We start from the raw sequence: 22,059 nt of genomic DNA, 5'->3' as shown, positions 1-22,059 counted from the left end.
TTTTTTAATTACTTGGGAAGAAACTCCGTGGTGAGTGGGGTTTTCTCTCCAGCGCAATTCAGTGGGATTATCTGTGGGTCAGTGGTGGGATTCTAATTTTTTTTACTAGCGGTTCTGTGGTCATGGCTTGGTGGGCATGGCTTGGTGGCCATAGCAGGGGAAGTTTACTGCAAAATCCCCCATTCCCTCCCAATCAGCTGGGACTCGGGAGGCAGAGAATAGATGGGGGCAGGGCCAGCCAGAGGTGGTATTTGCCAGTTCCCCGAACTACTCTAAATTTCTGCTACCGGTTCTCCAGAACTGGTCAGAACCTGCTGAATGCCACCTCTGCTGTGGATAGACAAACATATAAGTAACGTCTTGCAACTGAAGAGCCAACAGGGATGAATGCAAAGAGATCGAAGGAAGGCTGGATGAACTCCTGGGGTTTAATTGCAAAAAGAGAGTTGGCCATATGTGCCAGGAACTACTTCATTGCTTGAACCCTTTCTTGCATTGTGACAAAATTAAACCACTGAAAGGAGTGTTGCATATGTGTGATGTGTGGCATGGAATACTTCGAACCAAAACAACGGAGTTTTTTTTTTTTCATACATCACAGTGCAGGTTTGAACCCTTTGCATTCTTCATGGGCGTTGATAAAACTCTTTATTTTACAGTCAAAGGGGCTCCTGGCTCTTTTCCCCTCCTCTCTTTCTTGCACAATCCTGTGAACTTATTCAACTGCCCACCCCGCTCTTCCTTCCTTCATCTTCTACGTATCCATTGAATTGCTTGTCTTCTGCTCCACCATCTCGTTCTTCCCCAGTTAAGGCTAGGGACATATGGTGGCGTTATAATGACCGCAGCATTTCCAGAGATAGGCCTGCGTTGTGTCGGCAGGGAGAGTCTCCCAAATGCCACCAAAGGATAGGAATCCATCGGAACCAGGTAAGGAACTGTGGAAAAGAAAAGAGAAGAGCAGGGCTGTCAAAATCGATTTCGTTGAGAGATGCATCAGGGTTGTGTTTGACCTTGGGGGCGGGGGGGGAAGGGTGGCATGGCCAGTCGGGGCGTGGCCAGCTCAATGTCACTCATGTTGGGGTCCTCTAAGGCCGTGATGGTGAACCTATGGCACAGGTCCCAGGTCGGCTGCAGCGCGCATGGGTGCACCAGCCAGCTGATTTTTGGCCTTTGAAGGGCCTCCAGAGGGCCAGCGGAGGCCTTTTTCACTGTCCCTAGGCTTCAGGAAAGCCTCTGGAGCCTGAGCAGCAGTGGTGGGTTTCAAAAATTGTTCGAACCTACTCTGTGGGTGTGGCCTCCTTTGTGGGAGTGGCTTGCCGCCCATGTGACTGGATGGGAATGGCTTGCCGCCCATGTGACCGGATATGAAGATGCCGACGACACTTGTCAGAACCACCTTAAATTACCTCACACACAGCACTGGCATGCATAAGAATATGATGTAAACTTGTAATATGATGTAAACCAAACCACTTCATTGAGGTTGGGGGGGGGCTGCTCTGCATAGCTCTCTCTGAGTGGTTTCCCCAACAATCTGGGTCCTCAGTTTATTGACCTCGGAAGGCTGGAAGGCTGAGTCAACCTTCAGCTGGTAAGAATCGAACTCCTCACTGCGGGCACAATTAGCCAGCAATATTGCATTCTAGCCACTGGGGCACCAGGACTCTCTGTGTTCTCCAAAATGTGGTTCTCTAGCCTCAAATTTTGCATGAATAATGCTGGCATAGAGAAAGAGGGATGCGGTGGCTCAGTGGCTAAGATGCTGAGCTTGTCGATCCCAAGGTTGGCAGTTTGGCGGTTCGAATCCCTAGCGCCGCCTAATGGAGTGAGCTCCCGTGACTTGTCCCAGCTTCTGCCAACCTAGCAGTTCAAAAGCACGTAAAAAATGCAAGTAGAAAAATAGGAGCCACCTTTGGTGGGAAGGGAACAGCGTTCCGTGCGCCTTTGGCATTTAGTCATGCTGACCACATGACCATGGAGACGTCTTTGGCAATGCTGGCTCTTCGGCTTTGAAATGGAGATGAGCACCACCCCCAAGAGTCAGGAACGACTAGCACATATGTGCAAGGGAAACCTTTACCTAGAGAATAGGAGAACCTGTTGTGGAGATCATGTCTCTCTCTTTTTTAAAGCAACAAATGTGAAGTGGAAATCTGTTCAGCACTTGATAGATTTGCAGTATTTCTTTCTGGAAATTAAATGACCGGCCAGTGGTGGGATTCAAATAATTTAACAACCGGTTCTCTGCCTTAATGACCAACTGCGTAGGTGGGGCTCAGTGGTCATGTGACTGTTTGGGTGTGGCCAACTCAATGTCACTCATATTGATGGGCGCTGCTTCGCCTTAGCTATTACAATGTAATAAGGGTTAACCAGAGAGGCAGTTTCTGTAATCAGGGCAATAAAGATTAGGCTAGAAACAGCACCAGAATGTTTCCATCCTGCCTTCCTTACAGGATTAGTCCTGTAAAGTAGGAAAAAACAAAAGAAGATTTCTTCCAACAACCGGTTCTCTGAACTACTTAGAAAGTTGCCAACCGGTTCTCCCGAATAGGTGCAAACCGGCTGAATCCCACCACTGTGACCGGCCATAGAGATGCCGAACCGTTCAAGCCGCTACAAAGTTGAGTATCGATTTGCTGTCATTTTTTCCCAAGGCAAAAGGGTGCCATCTCATGGTCATTTTAAAAAATATATATTTTTAAGGAAATGGGAACCACATACACAACAGCAATGAATCAGGGCTTGGGGGGCTCGCTTCCTTTCCCCGCGTATTTCACACAAGCGCCACACATGCAAGATCTCACCTGCTGAACAAATCTTTGCAGCATTCATGCAGGGCGTAGCTGGTAGAGTTGATGGCGGTGGTGGTGTTGAAGAAGTCTAAACAGGCGGGCACTTCTCTGGGCACATAAAGGATTCCTGTGGGTAGGAAATTCAGAGCTCGTGAGAGAAGCCACACCTTTGCTTAAAGAGGAAGGAAGTCACCAACTGGTGGGTCCAAACCAGAGGTGGGTTTCTACCGGTACGGTGTGGTCTGGCCGAATAGGTATTAACAGTCCAGTGGACACCAGGGGTGGGTTTCTCGCCCCGTTCCAACCGGTTCGGTTGGAACGGGGCTGGCGGCGTCCTCGTGCACGGGCGCAGTGCACGCATGCGTACTAGCGCCTGTGCGATGCTCCAGCTGCTCCTGAAGGATCGCGTAGGCGCTGTATGCGTCCTGCGCATGCATGGAAGCGCAGAACTCGTCAAAACCGGGTAAGAAACGCAGGCAGGCGGGTGGATCCTTCGGCGTTCCCGGAAGTTACTTACTTCCGGGTTCGCCGACCAACCGGTTCGCGGGGACTGCCGTGAACCGCCTGAAACCCACCCCTGGTGGACACGTAACTGTACCAGTTCTATCCTCGGCGGCACCAACTTGATTTTCTGTTCTGCACATGCGTAGAACAATCTTCATTGAAAAAAAAGACATAATTTCCCCCCTTTTTAAATGTTGTGCACATGCGCAGACCGTTTTAAGTGCAAATGCGCAGGCGTGCAGAGTGCACATTTGGCGTACGCGCGATGGAAGTGAGCGTGCATGTGCACAAAATTTTGGGCATTGAACTGGCAGTAATGGCAGCAGGAACCCATCCCTGGTCCAAACCCACTGGCCTGTATTGTTGCAAAGAAAACTGTGCGCAGAAAAAAAAACAAGCTTGTGCAGAGAGAACATAAGAACCCTCTACAGGTAGTTCTCAACTTATTTAATGACTGTTCAAAGTTACAACAGCACTGAGAAAAAGGTAACTTGTGGCTGTTTTTCACATGACCGCTGCACTATCCCCATGATCACATGATCAAAATTCAGCCGCTTGTCAACTGACTCCTATTTGTGACGGTTGCAGCATCCCAGGGGTCACATGCAGGGCTGGTATTCACTTACCTTTCCTAAGGTAAAGGTAAAAGTTCCCCTTGCACATCTGTGCTAGTCGTTCCTGACTCTAGGGGCCAGTGCTCATCTCCGTTTCTAAGCCAAAGAGCCAACGCTGTCCGAAGATGCCTCCGTGGTCATGTGGCCGGCATGACTCAACGCCGAAGGTGCATGGAATGCCGTTACCTTCCCACCAAAGGTGGTCCCTATTTTTCTACTTGCATTTTTTACCTGCTTTCGGACTGCTAGGTTGGCAGAAGCTGGGACAAGTCACGGGAGCTCACTCCGTTACGAGGCGCTAGGGATTCCAACTGCCAAACCGTCAACCTTTCTGATTGACAAGCTCAGCATCTTAGCCACTGAGCTACCACGTCCGTTTCTTACCAGTCACTTTCCCTACCTGTGAGTTTGTGCATCTGTGCATGCACTTTCGCTAAAAAAAGAGGACCTAAATCGGATGCCATAGAGCCGGGACGGGTGGTTGGGGCCATCAGTGATTTCCGCTACCGGTTTGGGTGAATCGGTCTGAACCGGCAGAGTGGTCACGTGTGATCTCCTTTTGCGACCTTCTGACAAGCAAAGTCAAAAGGGAAGCCAGGTTCACTTAACAACCGTGTTACTCGCTTGACAACTGCAGCGTCAAAGAAAGGCGGGAAAATGGGGAGAAACTCACTTCACACATGTTTCACTTAGCAATACAAAATTTGGGGCTCATCTGTAGCTGTTTCACTTTTCACCCTGTTTCCCCCATCCTCCTCCCGCAGGCAGTACCTGCAATGCATGCATTGATGAGGGAGACGCAGGCTCCGGTGAGCAAGGCTCGCAGGACGACGCTGGAAAATTCACTCTTGCGTTGCGGTGCCATCGGAGCTTCATGTTAAAAGAAAAGCAGATGGAAGATGTGGATATCTACACTTTGAAATTGCTCACCTCAGGGCCACTTTTGCTAACTGAGAATAACCAAGCCTTTGGAAGGAGAGGTTGGGATGCTTAAGCCACAGAGGACGTAGCTATGGGGCAGACTGTTCCTTCCCCGCCCCTGTCAGCAAAAAGAGTCTTTTTCCTCCCGCCATGAAGTCTTCATGCTCCCCACTGGTTTGTTGACTTACTCAAGCCGCCCAGCATGATCCCAATAGCGCTTAGGTTGGCAAATCCACATAGAGCAAAGGTTATAATGGTTTCAGCTCTGGGCTAAGGAAGGAGAGAGAGAGAGAGAGGAAGAGAGGGGGGAGAGGGAGAGAGAGAAGGAGAGAGAGGGAGAGAGGGAGGGAGAGAGTGGGGAGGGAGGGAGAGAGAAGGAGAGAGGGAGAAAGAGAGAGACGAGATAGAGAGACAGAAAGAGAAGGAGAGAGGGAGAGAGAGAGGAGAGAGAGGGAGAGAGAAAGTCAGATAGAGAGAGAGATAGACAGAAAGAGAAGGAGAGAGGGAGAGAGAGAGGAGAGAGAGGGAGAGAGAGAGTCAGATAGAGAGAGAGATAGACAGAAAGAGAAGGAACGGTGAAGAGAGAAACAGAGAGAGGGAGAGAGGAAGGGAGGTGGAGGAGAGAGAGAAGGAGAGAGTGGGAGAGAGAGACAGAGAGACAGAGAAAGACACACAGAGAGAGACAGAGAGAGAAGGAGAGGGGGGAGACAGAGAGAGGAGGAGAGGGAAAGAGAGAGGGGAGAGAAAAGGAGAGAGTGGGGGGGAGAGAGAGAATATAATCAGTGTTGTGATAAAGAATAAATTCCCCACCCATTCCTCTTCCAGTTGGCATATTCCAGTTTTCCCTGCTCAGCACTTGCTGTTGGATACTCAAGCAAGGATAGTCAACTTTAGGGGTCTATGACCATTCAACATGGCCAACTCGCCATGGCCAACTTGCGGTGGGACAACGTGCTGCAGGACAAGAGTCCCACTAGTATCAAAGATATTACATGTCGAGTTGGCCGTGGCAAGTTGGTTGTGGCGAGTTGTCCCCATTCCGCAACTTTAGGATGTGTGGACTTCAACTCCCAGAATTCCCCAGCCGGCATGGGGAAGTTGAAATCCAGGCTTCTGAAAAGTTGCCAAGGTTGAAAAGCATTGGGTCTTAAGAAGAAACATCCATTGAACCTCTTGTAACCACATGCCAATCAGGACGTCCATGAGTTTGTTTCTGAGATTGCTCCCACCAAATCAAGAAGAGGGCAGGGTAGGTGGGCTTGGAGGAGAAGGAGCAGTGGCTTAGGACCAGGGTACTTACCGAAATCCACTGCTTTTGAGGACCATCCCACTCGGGCCGACCCATCAGACGATTCTGTTTGTAGACCGACAATTGCTGGTAGGCCACAAATTCATTTAAGAAGAACTTGACTCCCAGCATCTCAGCAGCCCGGGAAGCCTCTTCCCAGCTCACCCCTAACAAGAAGGCTAAAGGCATCAGGACGTAGGAGCAGATCAGCTGAAAGCCAGAAGACAATTCTTTTAGGAGCATTGTAAGTAAAGTGGTTGGCTAACTCCTCGTGGTTGGTCTCTTGCCATCTTTTGACACTCAGTCCATGGCTGGCATCTGCACATGTCCATTGGCCCGATGTTCTGACCTAGGCCTCCTGGGACACACGCTTAGTCCCCAAACCCCTTTTTATTTCAACGGCTGTGAATTATGGTCACTCACAGCCCGTAATGATTCACTGCCAGTGAAGAGTCCGACGGAAGTCTGTCACAGTCTTTCAGGATATGGCTGATAAGCACCCACCTTTATCGCCCTTGAAACGCTGCCAGAAACCTAATTGCCAATTAGTTTTGCAAGCAGAGCACAGAGTCAAAACGGAGCTTCGGAGTTTAAACCGACCAGAACAAACAAAGTTGCTTCCTCTAAAGGCTCGTATCTGTTTGCTCCTCTTTTATGTCTTATGAGAGGGGCCAATCATCTCCAAGCCTTACTCCCGAGTTGCCCCTTTTGTCTTAACTGTTCTTACCTTCTGGCAGCTCTGTGCATTCACACACACTGGGAACAGGCTCCCCCTGTCCCTCTGCCTTACTGATGTCCGGCTCCGGAGACAGCACATAACTCCCAGATGGCCTTGGCTCCCTCTCTGCCTCCAACGCAGAGCCCTCGTCCGAGCCTTCCCCAGACTCCAGAACTGGCCCTTGTTCCTCCCCAACCTCCCCACTGTCTGACTCTGCTGCCAGCTCTGCTGGCCGCCAGTGGACCACAATCTCCTTCTGCTCCTGAGTACCCCCTCTTTTCTAAATTTGACAAAGATCTACTTGATATATTGGTGTTGCATCAGTGGTGGGTTTCAAAAAATTTTCAAACCTACTCTGTGGGTGTGGCCTCCTTTGTGGGAGTGGCTTGCCGGCCATGTGTTTTCTCTCTCTCTCTCTCTCTTTCCTCCCTTTTGTCTCTCTGTCCCTTTTTCCTTTTTTTCTTTCATCTCTCTTGCTTTTTCTTTCTTTTTTATTTTTTTATTTCTTTCTTTCTTTCTCTTTCTCTTTCTCTCTCTGTGTGAGTGTGTGTGTTTGTGTGTGTGTGTCAGTGGTGGGTTTCAAAATTATTTGGAACCTCTTCTGTAGGTGTGGCCTGCTTTCCGGGTCCACTGGTGGAACCTCTTCTAACTGGTTCGGTAGATTTGACGAACCGGTTCTACCGAATAGGTGCGTACTGGTAGGAACCCACCTCTGTGTTGCATAATGCAATAGGTTTCGACCATTAGACACCACAAGATTGGGATGTGTACCTTGTGAGTGTGGGACACAGCTTCTGCATTCTCTTCTTGGGACTAGTTGCTGAAACAAATGATGGTTGGAAACGGGGCCTAGTACCTACCTTAAATCAGGGTTAATTTGATACTTGTTAAAAGATTTGAACTTCAATTCCAACATTACTAGGGAGCACGCTCAAATAGCAATGGATTGTAGAAACCCAGAACAAGTAGAAGACACAAGGTGGCTTTCTCCCACCAGAGATGGTTCTAGTCAGGCTGGGCATATCACATCTCATTCCTCTTGATATTTTCATTATCCTGCCATAATCAACTTGGGGGGGTCTTGTGGTAGATACCTGGAAGGAGAGTTGGGGCAACCCAACCATGCCGCCTAGCCAACTGAGGGCAGCGTCGATGAATGCCAGCACAGCCAGGAAGGCAATGAGATTGGCTGCAATGTTGGCCACCAGTCCCACAGCGGCAGAGGCACCATTACCAGCAGCTTCCAGAATATTCTTTTCCTCCCTGCGGGAATGTACAAAGAGAGAAGGAAATGGCGAGATGGTCCTGAACATTCCTTCCTTCCTTCCTTCCTTCCTTCCTTCCTTCCTTCCTTCCTTCCTTCCTTCCTTCCTTCCATCCATCCTTCCTTCCTTCCTTCCTTCCTCCTTTCCTCCCTCCCTCTTCCTTCCTTTTTGCCTCTCTCCCTCCCTTCCCACTCTCTGTTTCAGTGGTGGGTTTCAAAAAATTTTCGAACCTACTCTGTGGGTGTGGCCTCCTTTATGGGAGTGGCTTGCCACCGATGTGACGGGATGGGAGTGGCTTGCCGCCCATGTGACCGGATATGAAGATGCCGACGACCCTTGTCAGAACCACCTTAAATTACCTCACCCACAGCCCTGGCATGCATAAGAATATGATGTCAACTTGTTTTTTAAAAGGCATCTTTGGTTTGCGTTAAAACAACTTCAACACACGCAATGTTCTGATTGTGCCACAAACGCAGTAGTCATCCTTACCTTTCACAGAGGCACTGAGTTTTATAAATAGGAGCATGATAGTGTAGAATAATCATCTCCAAGAACCAGTGGTGGGTTTCAAAAAAGTTTGGAACCTCTTCTGTAGGTGTGGCCTGCTTTCCGGGTCCACTGGTGGAACCTCTTCTAACCGGTTCGGTAGATTTGACGAACCAGTTCTACCGAATAGGTGCGGACTGGTAGGAACCCACCTCTGATCTGATTCCTCCCTCTCTCCCTCCTTCTTAAATTTGTTTGCCATTCATACCTTCCTAGACAACTGAGATGCATGCTGAAAAAAACGTCCTAAGCAGAGTCAGGGCCAATCTAATCCCACTCAGAGGCTGTGGAGTTTCAAAAGTCAGCCCCTGTGACAGAGAGATCCTGCTAGATGACATTCTTTAATTGATGGGACCTAGATCATAGTCCTCCTGCCAAGCCAGGTAAAAACATCTGGGAAGCTGGGGCCACACCTTCTTCTCTTTGTACCTCTCCAATCTTCTCCCCACCCAGCTGTGCTTGACACATTGGTCTTCTCCTCTTTTCTCTCTCCACCTTTTCCTCGGAACCTGCTACCCAGATCCCTGTACAAGCCATAGGAACCTCGTGGATTTTAGCCGCTCTCACCCGCAGGCAATTGTGATGCCTTCGTGGCTTCGGAATTTGGACTGTTCCACTTCTGGATAGACAAGTTTGGCCATAGCTAAAGCACAAGGTGCTGCCATTACTGAGGCTGCGATGAGAGACGAGGCATCAATCTGCAAGAAGAACCACAAATTGCCACAGGAGAGTCGACAAATGCCGTGTTCTTTAATCCAAGGCGCTTAACTCTCCTAATTTTTTCGAATTCTTTCCTTTTCCAAACAGTAATTTAAAAGTTTCCAATTTGCAATTTTAAAAAAATGATGTAATTATTCTTTTCTGTGGAATAATTATACACTCGCTGTTCCTATCAGTTCTAATGAAAAGGTGATTAGCTTATTGGGAAATACAAGACATTTTGCCCACGTAGTTTATTAGAATATGATACTGATAATACCAAATCACACATCACGAGATGGCCTTTTACCACAATTTCCCCTTCACCCGATAAAAAAACAACTCAGACCAAAGGTCTTTAATCTATAATTAAAGATAAAATAAGATCCAGATTTAAACTGTGCTACAGTAATAGTCTAAATAGATTGGCCTTGTCAAAATTAGTTCATATCAACTCATGTCCTCTGGATGTTCATTTAGTTCCCACTTCACCTGATCAAATGCCTTTTCTAAACATCCGATTAAATGAAGTTCACCCCAAGGTCTACAGTTAGGAAGGACCTAAAGAATGTCCCAATATTGTACGTGTAGGCAGTCAAATAGCCTGGTTCCGAAAACGTGAACGTGTGTATGATCTGCTATGATACATACGATAATTCCATATCATTTGTGCAACAGTAAATGCTGCTGTACAAGAATTTCCTCCTCTTGTACAGACTCAGCTGTAGATATTTATTTTTTTGTACGGTAAACTCACCCCCACCATCAAAGCTAGCACCACCCAGACCATAGAGCAACTTAAAGAAGTAGCGCAAGATCAGAAGATGTGGAGAGACCTGGCCAGGGGTGGGTTTCAACCGGTTCGCGGCGGTCCCTGCGAACTGGTTGGTCAGTGAACCCGGAAGTAAGTAACTTCCGGGAACGGCGAAGGGCGCGCCCGCCCGCCCACGGTCCTTACCCGGTTTTGACAAGTTCTGCGCTTCCACGCATGCGCAGGATGCATACAGCGCCTGCGCGATCCTCCAGGAGCAGCTGGAGCATCGCACAGATGCTAGTACGCATGCATGCACCGTGCACATGCACGAGGACGCCGCCGGCCCCATTCCAACCGAACCGGTTGGAATGGGGCGAGAAACCCACCCCTGGACCTGGCCCATAGAATCGCCAAGAGTCAGATACGAGTCTGAATGGATATTGTATTTGATCACTCACCCCAAATGAAATGTATGCGCCCATCACACTACCAGCAATGGTAGCAAAGCCACCGGTCATCACAGCATGGATTTCTGAACGTGTCATGTCCCCCAGGTAGGGACGGATGAGCAAGGGTGCTTCGGTCTGGAGGACAAAAGATAAAATCAAATAGAGGTTAACCAAGACCCCAGAAATATAACTCAGAATTCTGTTACTCAGAAACAATGAGCAGATAGCCTGATTCAATGTTCTGCTTAAACACACAGCCCAGGAGAATAAAATACTCAGTTCTGGAATAAACTATGAGAAAGACAGCATCCAATTTTGTGATGGTTTCACACTTCAAAAAATGAAAGAGAAATTCGCTTGAATGCAAACTTACCTCGTTTTGCACTTCAGAACCAAAATATAATCCAAACATTAGCTACTTCTAAAATCTGCATTTCTTTAAATGTAGAAAAGCAGAATAAAAGGAAGAAAGCTTATATCGAAGAAAAAGGCAAAGATGCATGTGGAGAAAGATGCATGTATGTATTTTCAAATCAAAAGTATGTGTCCCTTTTCCCAGCAAATTGTCGGGGGAGAAAAGAGACTTTTCTCAAATGCAGAAACAAAATAGCTTTGGAAAATGAAAAACAGAAAGAATGGAAGTCTGTTCCCTCTCTTGTTTAGAGAGAAGGTTGAGAGGACCATTGATGGGCATTCATGGGGGAAGTCAAGATTACGTACCACTTACCATCCCCACAAATACATTCCCCACCACGCTCAGAGATTCAGTGGCCGCTGTGCCCATTGTAATTTGCAGAAGCCAGGACAACTGTTGGAAGAAGGTTGGAGAGTGTGATTTGGAGGACACTGGCAGCTTATGGGTCATTGTCCAGAATATCCTCGACTTAAAAAAGCCAAGGTGGCGCAGTGGTTAAATGCAGCACTGCAGGCTACTGCTAGATCAGCAGGTCAGCGGTTCAAATCTCACCGGCTCAGGGTTGACTCAGCCTTCCATCCTTCCGAGGTGGGTAAAATGAGGACCCAGATTGTTGGGGGCAATATGCTAACTCTCTGTAAACCGCTTAGAGAGGCCTGAAAGGCCTATGAAGCGGTATATAAGTCTACTGCTATATTAATCTCTTGCTGATTCATTGGCCAATCTTGCAGCAATGACACATCCTTAGCTGTTGGGGCCATAGCTCAATGACAAGCATATGCTTTGTGTTCCAGAAAGCCTTTTGTCCAAACTCTGATACATCTTAGTAGGACTGAAGGTTCTTCCAGAAGAGCTTTTTCCAGAAGGTTGATCTCGACTGTGACCTAGATGGAGCAGTGGGGTCTACTTGCAATGAAGTCCACAGCCAGGACAGATGTCACAGTTAATGGAATTAACCCCGCCTCCTGTGCTGTCCACATCTTGTGGTGCTCTCTTCTCATCCACAAAGACTCCCTGATGTTCATTTTGAGGGAGCATCTTCCATCCATCTCTCTCTCTCTCTCTCTCTCTCTCTCTCTCTCTCTCTCTCTCTCTCTCTCTCTCTCCCCTCTCTCCCCCCCTCTCTCTCTCCCTCTTTCAATCTCTGATACCCCCATTGTTTTGCACTGTCTACTTCATCATACCCCTTTCCTTGTAAATTATCATGTTGTGTCCTTTCTATTAAAGGTAAAGTTTCCCCTCGCACATATATGCTAGTCATTCCCAACTCTAGGGGGGCGGTGCTCATCTCCATTTCTAAACCGGAGCCAGTGCTGTCCCAAGACCTCTCCGTGGTGATGTGGCCTGCATGACTAAATGCCGAGGGCGCACGGAACCCTATTACCTTCCCACCAAAGGTGGTTCCTGTTTTTCTACTTGCATTTTTACATGCTTTTGAACTGCTAGGTTGGCAGAAGCTGGGATAAGTAACGGGACCTCACTCCGTTACATGATGCTAGGGATTCGAACCACCAAACTGCTGACCTTTCTCGTCAACAATCTCAGCGCCTTAGTCGCTGGGCCACCATGTTCCTTTCTATTAGTACAGTGTTTCTCAACCTTGGGGACTTTAAGTCCTGTGGACCTCAACTCCCAGAATCCCCCAGCCAGCATAGCATAGCTGGCTGGGGAATTCTGGGAGTTGAAGTCCACAGGACTTAAAGTCCCCAAGGTTGAGAAACACTGTATTAGTACTTTCTAATAGCGGAAGAATTAATATTACTCTCTTTGGGTACCTTATAATGTTTCTTGGCCATGGACTAAGGCCCTACATCTAGCCTTATGACCAGATGTACTGTATGGTATATGTGTATGATCTATATAGCAATAGCAATAGCAATAGCAATAGCAGTTAGACTTATATACCGCTTCATAGGGCTTTCAGCCCTCTCTAAGCAGTTTATAGAGTCAGCATATTGCCCCCAACAATCTGGGTCCTCATTTTACCCACCTCGGAAGGATGGAAGGCTGAGTCAACCTTGAGCCGGTGAGATCTGAAGAGCCGAACTGCAGAACTGCAGTCAGCTGAAGTAGCCTGCAGTGCTGCACTCTAACCACTGCGCCACCTCGGCTCTTATACTGTTTTAGCTCTATTAGGAAAATTATAAGCTTACTCTTGGAATCCTAAAACTCAGCGTTACCTTCAGGATTATAAACTGCATGACTCCCAAGTAGTAGAGGATGGACATCACACAACTGAAGAAGATAACAATAGGCAGGGCCTGGAGACAGAAGAGAACAGTATGCATCTTTAGCACAGGGCATCTGCAGCTTTCCAGATGTTGCTGAATGATAGCTCCCACCAACCCTAACCAATATGATTAATAATGAAGGATAATTGGAGGAAAGCATCACCACACCCTCGTATACAGAAGTCATATGGTTCTTGTGGAGTTTGAAGCCTAGGAAAAGCCTAGGCTCCTAGTAAAACACGGGGTTCCCTGAACAGACCAGGTGTTCATCCAGTTTAGAGGAGCTTTGAGTATGATGTTACTCCCTAGTTGACAGAAGCAGACAGCAGTGAATAGAGGCAAGGACACAGAATGGACCAGCCAAGGCTTCCCACTTCATCCTTCACCCAAGCATAAAGAACCAAAGACCTGTGGGGTGTTAGGGGGGAGGGGGGAGGGGGGATATATAGTATGTGTTAGATTTTATAGTAACACGATTGCACTTGTATACTGTTGCTCTTTAATTTCACTGTAAAAATAGGACAAGCTGAATATATTAATAGATAGTAGAAATACACCGAAGGGAGGAGTACAGGGATAGAAGAAAGAGGGGTAGAGAGGGTGGGAGAGAGGACGGGAGGGAGGGTAAGAAGGAAGGGAGGGAGTGTACTGGGAGAGAGGAGTGGTAGAGGGGGAGGGGAAGTAGGGTAGAGGGGAATGTTGGAGGGAAGGAAAGTTGAAGGGGGGCGAAAGAAAGGGTGTATGGAGGGTTGAAGTGGTACATTGGGTTTGTATTTTGGGGGGTATTGTTGACAAGAGGAATGGCTGTGTTTATTGTTTAATGTTATATGGCCCCGGTTATGCACAGTATACATGTGACTGTACGAAATGAAAATGGAAAAATAGAAACACATTTACTGAAGAACCAAAGACCTGGGTGAGGCAGCTGTGAAGCCATTTTTTAAGACCTTCAAGAGAAAATGGGGGCCAGGAAGAGGAGGAGAGGGAGAATAGGTTTATCTACGTTCACCTGAAAAGCAAAACTTTCTTGAATCAGTTTCTCCCCAAAGACAAAACCGGATCCAGCTGTGGTATAGTTGAGGAATGCCTGTAAGGGGAACAATATTAGAAGGTACATTGTACTGCAAACAAGGGCATACAAAACCTTTGCCAGACCAATCCTCGAATACAGCTCGTCTGCCTGGAATCCACACTGTATATCGGACATTAATACGATTGAGCGACTCCAGAGGTATTTCACGAGAAGAGTCCTCCACTCCTCTGCTCACAACAGAATCCCTTATGCCATCAGGCTTGAAATTTTGGGCTTGGACAATCCAGAACTACACCGATAAAGTCTGACCTAAGCATAGTACACAAAATTGTCTGCTACAATGTCCTACCTGTCAATGGCTACTTCAGCTTCAACCGCAATAATACACGGGGCAAACGATCGATACAAACTCAAGGTAAACCGCTCCAAACTCGATTGCAGAAAATACGACTTCAGCCACAGAGTGGTCAACGCCTGGAATGCTCTACCTGACTCCGTTGTTACGTCCTCAAACCCCCACAGCTTCAACCTCAAACTGTCTACCGTGGACCTCACCCCATTCCTAAGAGGTCCGTAAAGGGGGCGTGCATAAGCGCACCAGCGTGTCTACCGTCCCTGTCCTACTGTCCCCATTTATTCATACCCATTTCCTGTGTTCGTGTCCGTGTTTATACTTCTACATGTTATCTCGTACATGTTTGGCAAACTAAATAAATAAATAAACATTTGGAATTAGAGTCATGTTCATTTTTTAAAAAAAATATGGCACACCTGTGATTCAACACGAAGGATCCCTGATCATTTTAGCAGCCTTTTGATCTACAGAAGCGTGAGTACGAATTCAATGACAATCACGATAATCACTCAAAATCGTTGCTGCTTGAGAACCTGTCTAAGTCTTCTCCTACCCCACTAGATCTCACTGTCATATGCTGGGCATTGTCTTGGGTCAAATCAAAGAGTTGATTTGACTAATGGCTCCAATAGGATCTTTCGGAACTGAAGCTAGTGTACATGTGACTTGTAAGGAGAGATTTTGTGCCGGAGGAACAAGGGGTATCACGTAACATCTTCAAACATTATTCTACTCATACCTGAATCTGATTGCCCAGCCATTGGAAAGCCTGAAATCCAGGTTCAGTTCGGATGATGAAGATTCCAAGGATAAATTGTAGACCAAGACCCCACGACACAGCTCTCCAGGATACCTGCAACCCAGGACATTTTGTGAACATCTTCTAGACCAAGGGTGTCAAACTCAATTTCATTCATGGGCGCATCAGGGTTGTATGGGCCTTGGGGGGGGGGGCAGGTGGCCGTAGCCAAGGTGGGCATGGCCCAGTGGTCAGATTCAATTTTTTTTACTACCGGTTCTGTGAGTGTGGCTTTGTGGGCGTGGTGTGGCTTTGTGGGCGTGGCAGGGGAAGGATACTGCAAAGTCGCCATTCCCTGCCCACTCCTGGGGGAAGGTTACTGCAAAATCCCCATTCTCTCCCCATCCCACTAACTTGCTTTCCAGCTCCATTCTCCTGTTCAGGGCAACAAAAGAAGATCAGCTGGGAGGCTAGGAAGGAACAGGGGCGGGGCCAGCCTATTTGCGGGTTCTCCAAACTGCTCAAAATTTCCACTGCTGATTCTTCAGAACTGGTCAAAACTGGCTGAATACCACCTCTGGTGTGGCCACCTTGACATCACTTGTATTGGAGGAACAATTGGCTGTCTTCAATGAACAAGTGACTTCTCCCTAAGCCAGGGGTGAAATCCAGCAGGTTCTGACAGGTTCTGGAGAACCGGTAGCAGATGTTTTGAGTAGTTTGGAGAACCGGTAGCAGAAATTTTGAGTTGTTTAGAGAATAGGCAAATGCCACCTCTGGCTGGCCTCAGAGTGAGGTGGGAATGGAGATTTTGCAGTATCCTTCCCCTACCACACCCACCAAGCCGCACCACACCCACCAAGCCATGTACACAGCACTGGTAGTAAAAAAAATTGAATTTCACCACTGCCCTAAGCCAACATCATGGAGAATTTATAGACTGCTCCAGTGGTGGGATTCAGCCAGTTCGCATCTATTTGGGAGAACCGGTTGTTAACTTTCTAAGTAGTTCAGAGAACCGGTTGTTGGAAGAAATCTCCTTTTGTTTTTTTCCACTAATCCTGTAAGGAAGGCAGGAAGGAAACATTCTGGTGTTGTTTCTAGCCTAATCTTTATTGCCCTCCTTACAGAAACTGCCTCTCTGGTTAACCCTTATTCCATTGTAACAGCTAAAGTGAAGTGCCCATCAACCTGAGTGACCTTGAGTTGGCCATGCCCACCCAGTCACATGACCACCGAACCCCGCCTACCCAGATGGTCATTAGGGCAGAGAACCGGTTGTTAAATTATTTGAATCTCACCACTGGACTGCTCTGAGAAGTGCGACTGGAGGTTGAGTGAATGAAAAGCAGTACCAAAAGACGAAGCCTGTTATATTGAATCTTGGTTAGACTTAAGGTGCTAAACTAAAAAAAACCAGAAATGATGGTGCTTACAGCCATGTGATGCTTGGAGACGAGAAATAACAAGACGACCAGCACACAGTAGCCACCCAATGAAATCAGCTGCTCCTTCCTTTGGGACACGTCCAGAACCAGCCATGTGATCAAAGCAATGAGAAGAAGGGCGCACAAAATCCTAGAAAATTACAGGGGAAGCAGAATAATATGTACTTGGTGCGATTAAACATACATCCACCATAAGCCACTTTATTAAATATACATTCTTGATAAGCCTGTGGGGGAAAACAATGGGGAGTGGGGGCAAAAGATATAAGAAAAGTCCTTATTGCAATACTTAATTTATCCCCTCTTACTTTCCGCAATGTTGGTATTTACATTCTGTGCAGTGGGGGGGATTCAAGTAATTTAACAACCGGTTCTCTGTCCTAACGACCAGCTAGGTAGGCATGCCGATGGGCGCTGTTACAATGGTAATAAGGGTTAACCGGAGAGGCAGTTTCTGTAAGCAGGGCAATAAAGATTAGGCTAGAAACAACACCAGAAAGTTTCCTTCCTGCCTTCCTTACAGGATTAGCCCTGTAAAGTGGAAAAAAACAAAATGAAATTTCTTCCAACAACCGGTTCTCCCAACTGCTTAGAAAGTTAACAACCGGTTCTCCCCAATAGGTGTGAACTGGCTGAATCCCACCACTGATTCTGTGCTAGAATATTTATATGTTACTTGCCTGGCTAAGGATCCTAGGGCAGAATCCAAATTTTTTTTTAGCCTTTTAAAAAAAAAATCAGTTGTATTATCTTTATGTTCCATCACTTATATTACGTCTTTCATTGTGTTGTGTTGTGTTGTGTTGTGTTGTGTTCTGCATTGCATTGCATTGTATTTATTCCTCCATGTTCATGGAGTTATAAGATGCAAGCTCACCCTTAGGGTCATCCAATCCAACCATCAGCTCAATGCTCTAGAAATTCTCTAGAAATTCTCTAGAGATTCTCTAGAGATGCTCTAGAGATGCTTTAGAAATGCTCTAGAGATTCTCTGGAAATGCTATAGAAATGCTCTGGAAATGCTCTAGAAATGCTCCGGGTGCTCTAGAAATGCTCTAGTATTTAAAGAAGCAAAATGAAGATTGGCTCACCATGGTTTCTTGAAAAAATCCTGTCCATAAAACTGATCTGTACAGCCTTACCATTTCAGCCACCGCCAGGCCTTCTGACAGCATTTGCTGCAGGGGCTCAACATCTGGATAATCTTGGCTCCCAAATATTTTTTGACTAAGCTATATGCAAGGAAAGCAACAGCCAGGCTTGTCAAAACGATCAGGGCCAAAGCTCGCTGGTAGTCCAGGTAACAAGCAGCAATGAAGTAGGCCAGGTAGCCTAAAATGAGAATAGCAATGCCACATATATACCACTTCACAGTGTTTTACAGCCCTCTCTAAGCTGTTTGCAAAGTCAGCCTCTTGCCCCCAACAATCTGGGTCCTCATTTGACAGACCACGGAAGGATGGAAGGCTAAATCAACCTTGAGCCAGTCAGGATCGAACTGCTGGCAGTGGGCAGAGTTAGCCTGCAATACTGCATTCTAACCACTGAGAAGGAAGGAAGGAAGGAAGGAAGGAAGGAAGGAAGGGAATCTCTCTTAAGTGGTCTTACAGTGTCAGCCTCTTGCCCCCAACAATCCGGGTCCTCATTTTACCCACCTCGGAAGGATGGAAGGCTGAGTCAACCTTGAGCCTGGTGAGATTCAAACTGCTGGCAATTGGCAGTCAGCAGAATTAGCTTGCAATACTGCATTCTAAACACTGGGAAGGGGAGTGAGGGAGTGAGTAAGTGAAGAAGGAAGGAAGGAAGGAAGGAAGGAAGGAAGGAAGGAAGAAAGGAAGGACTGACTAGTAATAGCCCATAGATTTATATGCTGTTTCCCAGTGCTTTACAGGCCTCTCTGAGTGATCTTACAGAGTCAGCCTCTTGCCCCCCAACAATTTGGGTCCTCATTTTACCCACCTCGGGAAGATGGAAGGCTGAGTCAACCTTGAGCCAGTCAGGATTGAACTGCTGGCAGTCAGCAGAGTTAGCCTGCAATGCTGCATTCTAAACACTGGGGACGGCCACTGTGCCACCAAGGCTCAAGGCATTGAACATCAAGACCTCAAAGCATTGAACAGCCAAGGTCTCAAGTCTTCAGAAACCACCGCAAATTAGGCACAGCTGATCCATACAGTTCATTTAGATTAGTGCCATTCACAAAGGTTTGGGGCAGAAGTTCCAGCACTGGCTGAAATACTGGGAGTCCCCTCTTTATGACCATTTATTTAGTGACCCATTCAAAATTATGACGCCACTGGAAAAAAAGGGACTTACAAGCGATTCTTGCACTTACAGCCATGGTGGGATCTTCACGGTCATGCCATCAAAATCCAGGCACTTGGCAACTGACATGTACTTATAACAGTTGCAACTGCCCTGGGTCCTGTGGTCACCACTTGTGGCCCGGAGAGTGAAAGACTTACCTGCGATTAAGATGCCTAAGAATACCTGGTGGAATAATTTACGATGAGCCTTGCAGAATCTCTTTGCTTTAGAGAAAGGCCGGGTCACATTCTTGAGCCTGCTGAAAGGGACGTCAAGAAAATCAATGTTACAGAACATCTGGAAGGGATCCTATACATCATTTTGTGGAGCCCCATTTTGGATATTTATGATTAGACTAGCTGGATACCCGTGCGCTGCTACGAAACTTGGTGATCGGGGTTGATAAATTGACACTTATAGCTTGAAAAGTAAGCCTCTCCTCTCCTATCTTATCCCCTTCTCTTCTTCAGTCTTAGCATCAGAGCATTTTTCAGGTTGGGAGGGGGAATAGAATGTCTAAACTCCCAGCTGGATGAGTTGCGCATTGGCCACGCCCACATCCGAGTGGCAGTTGGAACAGAGTTCTTTTCAGGTGGGGAGGGAGAGTAGAACGACTAACTCCTTAGCATCAGAGTGTTGTAATAATAATATAAGAAATACTAACGATCTGATACTCATCCTTGAAGATCTTTCCCCAAAGACCTTCAAGGATGAGTAAAATCAGGCTCTTTTTCCATAAGGGACCACATCACCTTGATTAATCCCATGACTTCATTCTTCTTTTCTAAAAATCTCACTACATTAGTACAGTAAACAGCTCTGAGTTTCTGGAAATGGAGCAGCATACAAACGATAGCAATAATATCAAGCAATATCCAAAGGAGCTATCATATTTCTGTGGCATTTCTGAGAGGTAATTATTCTTCCTTCCTTGCACAAGTTGGGATGAAAAGACAAACTGGGAGCTCAGATTGAGGCTGCCAATCTACAGGGGCTCACACAAAACATCTAAGAAGGGGAACATCTGGGGATCTACTAGTTTTAAACAACAGTTGATTCTCCAGCTGAAACAACACATTTCCTTGGTAGTCCATATTTAGTACCTCCCAAAATGACTGTCCTGGACAGGATTTTCTTCCTCAAGAGATGGTGCTTCCTTTCCATTTGTCTCTGATTCCTGCCAAAAACACAGACACCATTAGCATCTTTGCAGAAAGTGTGAAGGACAAAGCTAAGGAGGAGAAGAAAAACTTACCATAAGCTCAAATGTTGGGTTTTCCAAGCCCTTATGACTGTTTTTAGGTGAAATCTTGACTTCCCCCATTCCATTTCTCTCTGATTCCTGCCAAAAACACAGACCCCATTCACCAACTTTAGGGAAAGTATGAAGGACAAAGCTAAGAAGAGGAAGAAAAACTTACCATAGCCTCAAATGTTGGGTTTGCCAAGCCCTTATGATTGTTTTTCGGTGAAATCTTGACTTTGTCGATTGTCTTGGGGTTCTGAAACTGCTACCTCCACCTTGGCCTGTTCTGGAAGACAAGATCCATTGTCAGCTTGCCAAGTATTTATTTTCAACTAAAAAAGGCTCTGTCCTGCACATTGGGAGGGAGGGAGGGGTATACATTAGGCTAGACAAGAATTTGGTGGTAAACTAGAACTATTTTGACACACAAAAAAAATTGTACTCCGATGTCTTACTGATTGAGGAATGATGAAATGTTTGTTTTAAAAGAAAATAAAACTTTTGAACTGGGGGGAAAAAAAGGGGGGGCGTGCATAAGCGCACCAGCGTGCCTATCGTCTCTGTAGTCCCCATTTATTCATACCCATTTCCTGTGTTCATTTACGTGTTTATACTTATACATGTTATCTCGTACAGGTTTGGCAAACTAAATAAATAAATAAGAAGGTCCCCAGAACATCTTCCTACTGTCAGACCAGCCTGTCCTTCCCTCCCTCCCTCCCTCCAGCACTTCAATCCTATAATTCTAGTTCCAGGCAGAGCGCTTCTATCCATGGGCCACAAACATCTGTAGGGGCTACACATCCGATGGGTTAATCAATTACCTGACCCTACCTGTTTCAATTGAGTGTATCGGATAGTGTATTGGTTACACCTTTGCTATCACAGTGTGCCGCTCTCCTTCTCAACCGAAAACATGCACTGTGATTCTTTCCACTGTATTTCCTTTCACAAGTGCAGGAGGTCACAAGCTGGCCCCACAGTTTTTGCTATCTGGCTCCTTCGCCTAGGGGAAACAGTTGTTCCTTAATCCCTCTTTAGTGGGTCTCGTTCTCTTCCCGACAGTAATCCTACCCATGGTAAATAAATCCCAGTGAAATCAGTCTCTTCCCTCAGAACCAAGAAGAAGTCCTTTAGTTACTACTTACCCTTAAGACCGGATCATAAATCAGTAATCAATTAACTTACTTAGCTGCATAGTCCAAAGATCTGGAGATAGATTTGTTAGCCCATTAAAAAAATCCTACTCTCCTCCCCATTCCCACCCATCTGAGAGTTTTATTATCTTTCAGCATCCCACTATTTCTACCTACCTATTTCCAGGAAGAACTTCATTTTCTCCCCTTGGGAACTGAGAAGAAAGATTCCAATGCAATCAAAGTCAAAATCCATTTTCCAAGGAATGGGGTGATGAGGACATAGCAGATTGCAGAAAGAATCTGCAGGAGGGCTTGCTGGAGGCTTCTTAGTCCTCCTGAGGTCCTCTTGATGTCCTTCAGATATGAAACACACCTGGTTTTAGACTGCAAAGGGACCCTACTCCTTAAACACAGAACAGGTAGAAGCAGAAAAGGCTACCTAGGATTAAATGCCAACGACGCATCCAAGTTAGGGTCAGGAGCAGAGAAGGGCTAGAATGGATGTCAGCCTTTTCACTCTCTATAGCTTCTTCATCTTTTGAGCAGAGCCTTCGGTGTAACCCTTGTAGAGAAATGCAAAAATCCCC

The 22,059-nt window shown here is 46.6% G+C and overlaps 1 protein-coding gene across 1 annotated transcript; it reads right to left on the bottom strand.

Annotated features, from left to right (window-relative positions):
• Positions 1–814: 814 nt before the first annotated feature.
• On the bottom strand, positions 815–20,955 carry SLC28A2 (solute carrier family 28 member 2). The gene is made up of 18 exons (XM_032233122.1): positions 20,938–20,955; positions 20,343–20,429; positions 20,191–20,264; positions 19,246–19,346; positions 17,923–18,112; positions 16,769–16,910; positions 15,333–15,446; positions 14,215–14,292; positions 13,155–13,235; positions 11,287–11,367; positions 10,569–10,694; positions 9,225–9,355; positions 7,938–8,106; positions 6,138–6,335; positions 5,026–5,107; positions 4,688–4,786; positions 2,811–2,925; positions 815–938 (listed from the first exon to the last, which is right to left on the bottom strand). The coding sequence occupies exons 1-18, from the start codon at positions 20,953–20,955 to the stop codon at positions 815–817; spliced, it is 2,010 nt and encodes a 669-aa protein (XP_032089013.1).
• Positions 20,956–22,059: the final 1,104 nt, after the last annotated feature.

This window comes from Thamnophis elegans, chromosome 16 (genome assembly GCF_009769535.1).
Source record: "Thamnophis elegans isolate rThaEle1 chromosome 16, rThaEle1.pri, whole genome shotgun sequence".
Lineage (NCBI taxonomy): Eukaryota > Metazoa > Chordata > Lepidosauria > Squamata > Colubridae > Thamnophis > Thamnophis elegans.
The sequence above is the reverse complement of the archived record's forward strand: the minus strand, read 5'-3'. Positions and strand labels throughout refer to the sequence as shown.